The 6,000-nt window shown below is 44.3% G+C and overlaps 1 protein-coding gene across 6 annotated transcripts in view; it reads left to right on the forward strand.

The window, feature by feature from the left end:
- The window catches only part of RABGEF1 (RAB guanine nucleotide exchange factor 1), a 70,918-nt gene extending 65,981 nt beyond the window's left edge, over positions 1–4,937 (forward strand). For all 6 annotated transcript variants that reach the window (XM_002722278.5, XM_008249650.4, XM_070064755.1 and 3 more), the window contains 2 exons: positions 650–906; positions 2,480–4,937. In XM_002722278.5, the coding sequence (XP_002722324.1) occupies positions 650–906; positions 2,480–2,878 (656 nt within the window). In that variant the 3' untranslated portion in view covers positions 2,879–4,937. The remainder of the gene's footprint in view (positions 1–649; positions 907–2,479) is intronic.
- The last annotated feature ends 1,063 nt before the right edge of the window (positions 4,938–6,000 follow it).

The raw sequence follows: 6,000 nt of genomic DNA on the forward strand, positions 1-6,000 counted from the left end.
ATAAATAAATAAAACCTTTAAAAGACGAAACAAAACATAGGCTTACAGAGCATACTGACCAGTGCCCAGCTTATGGTTGTGTGTCCTATGAGTATGAGCTTGGATTCACTGTTTTAGGAGTCTGGGTTTTTCACACACAAGGTTAACTGCTGGGAAGGGGTTAGTGATGTTCCCTGTAAAACCTAACAGATAAAACGATCCTCCTGTTAGTTTCTTTTTTTTTTTTATTTTTTTATTTTTTTTTTAATTTTTTTTGACAGGCAGAGTGGACAGTGAGAGAGAGAGACAGAGAGAAAGGTCTTCCTTTGCCGTTGGTTCACCCTCCAATGGCCGCCGCGGCCAGCGCGCTGCAGCCGGCGCACTGTGCTGATCCGATGGCAGGAGCCAGGAGCCAGGTGCTTTTCCTGGTCTCCCATGGGGTGCAGGGCCCAAGCACCTGGGCCATCCTCCACTGCACTCCCTGGCCACAGCAGAGGGCTGGCCTGGAAGAGGGGCAACCGGGACAGAATCCGGCGCCCCGACCGGGACTAGAACCCGGTGTGCCGGCGCCGCTAGGTGGAGGATTAGCCTAGTGAGCCGCGGCGCCGGCCTCCTGTTAGTTTCATGTGATTATTTCCTCATAGGAAGCACTGTCTTTCCTCCCTTACAGATATCATTGAAATGGATTCAAAGCGTGTGCCCCGGGACAAGTTGGCTTGTATCACCAGGTGCAGCAAGCACATCTTCAATGCTATCAAGATCACCAAGAATGAGCCTGCGTCAGCTGATGACTTCTTGCCCACACTCATCTACATTGTTCTGAAGGGCAACCCACCACGCCTTCAGTCCAACATCCAGTATATCACCCGCTTCTGTAACCCAAGCCGACTGATGACGGGAGAGGACGGCTACTATTTCACCAATCTGGTAAGAGCTAGAGTCCTTGGTGTTCTGCAGGAGAACCAGGGAAGTGTTTGTGTAGGACCGTGATGGGCCAGTTACAGGCCAAGTACAGGTTAATGCCTACGTGAGCAGCTGGTATGGCTGAGGGCACCAGCCTTGTCCCAGAGCACGTGTGTGTAGGCCGTGCAGGGGCTCTGGCTCCTGGGACCTGACCTGCGTTTGTGTGGCTCCTGGAGTTGGGCATCACTCCCCAGCACCCTGGGTGTAAGGTGTTCACTTGACTGCTTCAACCAAAAATGAGTCAGTTCTTGGACTTTGGTTCATCTTGAAAAGAATTACAAGTTGTTTTCTATTTGATTTCTGCAAGTTGCTTCTTGAAACTGAGATATTAAGAAAGTTCAGAAGGTGCACAATATTCTCCACTATTTTTTCATTAGTGGTAATCTCTTCTAGCCAACTACTGTTTAATTGAATATATTCAAGGTAATATGGCCAATACTTGCTTTTTCTGACTGCTACACTTCGGCTTGTTTGCTTTAAACCAGATGTACTGTGAAGTTATGAATTTGAGCATTAGGGCACATATGTGCTGGGCTTTTTGTGCTGGGAGTTATAGGAAGCAAGAAGTGGGGAAGGAGACCAGCACACATAAGAAGCATTTCTGGTAAATTGCAAAAAAGGTGGCTGCAGCAGCCAGGGCTGGGCCAGGCCAGGGTCAGGAGCTCAATCTGAATCTCCTGTGTGTAGTGGCAGGGACCCAAGCACTTGGGCTGTCTTCTGCTGCCTTCCCAGATGCATTAGCGGGGAGCTGGATTGGAAGTGGAGCAGCTGGGACTTGATGCTGGCATTGCAAGCTGTGGCTTAACCCACCATGCCACAATGTCAACCCCAGGTTATCTGATTTTAAAGCTTTTCTTGTAACTATTTGATAAGATAGCATTTTGAGGGGCTGGTGTTGTGGTGTAGTGGGTTAAGCTACCGCCTGTGATACTAGCATCCCATATGGGACCAGTTCGGGTCACAGCTGCTCTACTTCCCATCCAGCCACCTGCTAATGGCCTGGGAAAAGCCTTGGAAGATGGCCCAAGGACTTGGCCCCTGCACCCATGTAGGAGACCCAGATGAAGCTCCTGGCTCCGGCCTGACACACCCTGACCTTTGCAGCCATTTGGGGAATGAACCAGCAGATAGAAGATCTCTCTGTCTCTCCTTCTCTCTGTAAACAACAATAACAAAATGTCATTTTGAGGACCAGAGGTCTGTGTACCACCCCAGTACCTTGAAGACCTGCTCCCTCTGGCTGCCTGAGCTGTGGGTGGGGGTCCTGGGATGGGCAAGACCTCTGAAGTGAATGGCTTTGCAATGCATGTGAAGAGACTGCCCTAGACTCTTGGCCCAGGAGCTCCTGGAATTGTAAAAGAAATAATTGCCTATGACTTGGGGACTTTTGAAGCTGAAGTACATGGAGATTCAGTAGTCTGTTTTGTCAGACTTCTACTTCTGGTCTAAATTCTCCATAATAAAAAAGAACTTTAAAATCTATTGGAAGATTTGTGGCCTTCCTAATATAACTGTACCATTCTCTTCTTTTTTATAGTGCTGTGCTGTGGCTTTCATTGAGAAGTTAGATGCCCAGTCTTTGAATTTAAGTCAGGAGGATTTTGATCGTTACATGTCTGGCCAGACTTCTCCAAGGAAGCAAGAATCTGAGACTTGGTCTCCTGACGCTTGCTTAGGTGTTAAACAGATGTACAAGAACCTGGATCTCCTGTCTCAGTTGAATGAACGACAGGAAAGGATCATGAATGAAGCCAAGAAACTTGAAAAAGACCTAATAGATTGGACGGATGGAATTGCAAAAGAGGTTCAAGACATTGTTGAGAAGTATCCACTTGAAATTAAGCCCCCAAATCCACCATTAGCAGCTATTGACTCTGAAAATGTCGAAAATGATAAACTTCCTCCACCGTTGCAACCTCAAGTGTATGCAGGATGACAGAAATGCACATGGATAGTATTTATTTCAGCCTAAATTGTAGGTAGCCCTTACTGCAGTCCACCGATTGGGATCTAGGATATAACTTAATTGCTTATAAATGCCAGGGCATTTTTAAAGGTACAGTTTGTGGAGATTGTTTTCTTTTTATTTTTCCTGGCAAGGAAAGCTTAGTAAATAATAAAATACTATTTATTTGAGTTACTGAAATAGGTTCATTTAAGACTTGTATGAAAATTTGGTCTAAATCTTTTCTCCTACCTGATTTTCCTATGTGCTTCCTCTGTGGCATTTACTGTGGTTTGGTTTTGGGTAAATAATTGCCTTTTAAAGGATTAAAAAAAAATATGAATGCTACATACAAAATGTATGTAAGGGAATTCAGTGTTACCACTGTTTCACAGTTTGAAATAATTTTATAATTGTAAAGATAGAAAATATATTGATAAGTAAATATGTAAAATTGTAAATATGTAAAAAAAGAATGGTGTCTGCTGTGCATGGCATTTCCTATGTTGATTTTTGGAGTTTAAAATGAAGTCTGTTGAATGTTTACCTGTATTTGGTTTGCCCCACTAAAATAACCCTGAAAGTGTTTAGATGCCCTCCCCTTAAATTGGGACTCCATCTTCAGCAGTGTGAGCCCTAACTATGGAGTCCTGTGTAGACAGAGATTATGACATCATTATGGCTCACAACAATTTGTAGGTCGTATAATGTTGCTGTTCAGCATAATCGATTGAGGCCTTTGAACTGTGCTTTCCCCTCACGCTCATTCAGCAGATTTTTTGGAATTTTTTTATATAAAGGAGCAGACTCTCGGTCTGGGATGGAAGGCAGGAGAGTGAATGGGCCTTCGATGGTGAGTGCTGCTGGGGAATCCCTCTGCTGTGTGGTACAGGGATGCCTGGTGGCCTCCACGTGTACCTCTGAATTTGTAGCCCACTCAGACATGTGACATAGCAGCCTCTGGGGGTTTTCAACCTCAGAACTGTTGCTGTCTGTGGCCCGAGAATGTTTTGTTGGGTGGGGGGCTGCCCTGTGCATTGTGCTATCCTGGTAGCACCCCCATAGCTGTAAAATGCTGTCTCCAGACATTGCCAGATGTTTCCAGGAGGCAGAATCACCCCCAGTGAAGAACCACTGGTCTCTTTGGTCACTAGGGAATTATCCTCCTGGTGGTTCATACGATGTAACCAAAGAACAACGCGTGTTCAGTGCACACTGTAATGTTAACTGGTGTCCCATTCAGTGAGGCTCCGTAGCTACCTGAAGTCCGGAACCTTTTCAAATCTGAGTGGACCCTTTCCTGACCCAGACAGACCCTTGATACTGCTGCTTCCAGTCGGTGATCAGCGTCCTGCTGAAGTTGTGATTCCCCAAGACACCACCCTTGAACAGTGGCACATCACATAAGCAGCTGAGAGAAGTCCCCTTGTTTTCCCAGTGTCTTCCTCAGTGCACCACAGGTCAGTGTAGCAATTTTGGAACAGAACTCTTTATTTAAATTTCCAAGCTTGACACTTGTATCATTAAGCACGATTGTCAGCTGGTCACCAAGTTCACGTGGAAGGTCATGAGTTCCCACAGATGCCAGAGTAGGCCGGGCCCAAAGGATTTCAGTAGAAAGCTTTCCCTCTCTCCCCTCCCCCTTTTTTCTTTTCCTATGTACTTTCTAGGTGCTAATCCCAGGTATACATTGTCTTAATTCCCCCTGGAAATACACAGTTTTTTCAGTTGCACATTATGTCTATTAAATAAAATATGCATATCAGCTTTCCACAAAGGCTGACTTCTTTGGGTTTCTTGTGTATCTTTAAAAATAGTTTGTTGAATTGATTTTTTTGTAGGTATCTCCTATTGGTTGAATTCCTACGTTTCAGACTCTTACTTGCCTTATGTAGAGGCTTATATTTCTCTTAAGTCGGCATCAATACAATGGTCAGAGTTTTTCTCAACAAGAAAGTGTGATATTTTATGTACTGCAAATGTGATTGGAATAAACCTTTGCAACAGATGCCCCTACCAATAAAGTTTAATGATCCATTCCTCTTCCAAACAGATTGGTTTTTGGCTGTTTATCAGGAGACTATATATTATCAAGAACATTTTCATACTGCTGAGGTTTCCTTTTTCAGCTGAAACCAGCATTGACATACTTTGAGGTAAAAAATTAGAAACGTTTTCCAGTTAAAATTAAGAACAAGACAGGGATATCGTTATTGCCACAGTTAATGTGTTCTGGAAGCTCTGCCCAAGGTTCTGTCTTTCGGCAAAGGCAGAGAGAAGGGAGTTGAACTGATCAAGGTAGAGATATTGCAGCCTGGGGTAAGGACATGAGCTGTGGACATAAAAGGTTTAGGGTTGGTTTTAAATTTTAAGCCTGCTTCTTTTTTAGCTCTTGATCCTTGGACAAATCTTGTGTGAAATTCAGCTGTGAAGTGGGGATAAAAATTGTCCCTGATTCTAGCGGTGGTCAGAATTAAATGACTTAGAACAAGGGGTAGCCATTATTTATAGGTGGTTTGTCTATGTAGGAAATCCAGGAGAATTGATACTGAGACTGTTAGATTTCACAAAAATCGTGATAGGAAATGCTAACATAGCCATAAAAAATAACTTTCTTGTATCTTGTTATTAACCAGGTAGCAAACATAGTAGGGAAGAAATATATTCACAACAGGAACAAATATCACCTAGAAAAAGAGCTTTTGGGATCTACATGAAAAAAATGCAGAATTGAAGTTCCCTATATTTGGAACTTTTTAAAAAAGATTTATTATTTATTTGAAAGAGTTACACAGAGAAAGGAGAGGCAGAGAAAGAGGTTTTCCATCTGCTGGTTCACTCCCCGATTGGCTGCAACGGCTGGAGCTGTGCTGATCCAAAGCCAGGAGCCAGGAGCTTCTTCTGGGTCTCCCACGCGGGTGCAGGGGCCCAAAGACGTGGGCCATCTTCTGCTTTCCCAGACCATAGCAGGGACCTGGATCAGAAATGGAGCAGCCAGGACTCGAACCGGCACCCATAAGGGATGCTGGCACTGTAGGCGGCAGCTTTACCTGCTATGCCACAGCGCTGGCCCCTGTATTTGAAATTTTAATACTCCATAATTGCCATCTTAG

This window comes from Oryctolagus cuniculus, chromosome 19 (genome assembly GCF_964237555.1).
Source record: "Oryctolagus cuniculus chromosome 19, mOryCun1.1, whole genome shotgun sequence".
NCBI lineage: Eukaryota > Metazoa > Chordata > Mammalia > Lagomorpha > Leporidae > Oryctolagus > Oryctolagus cuniculus.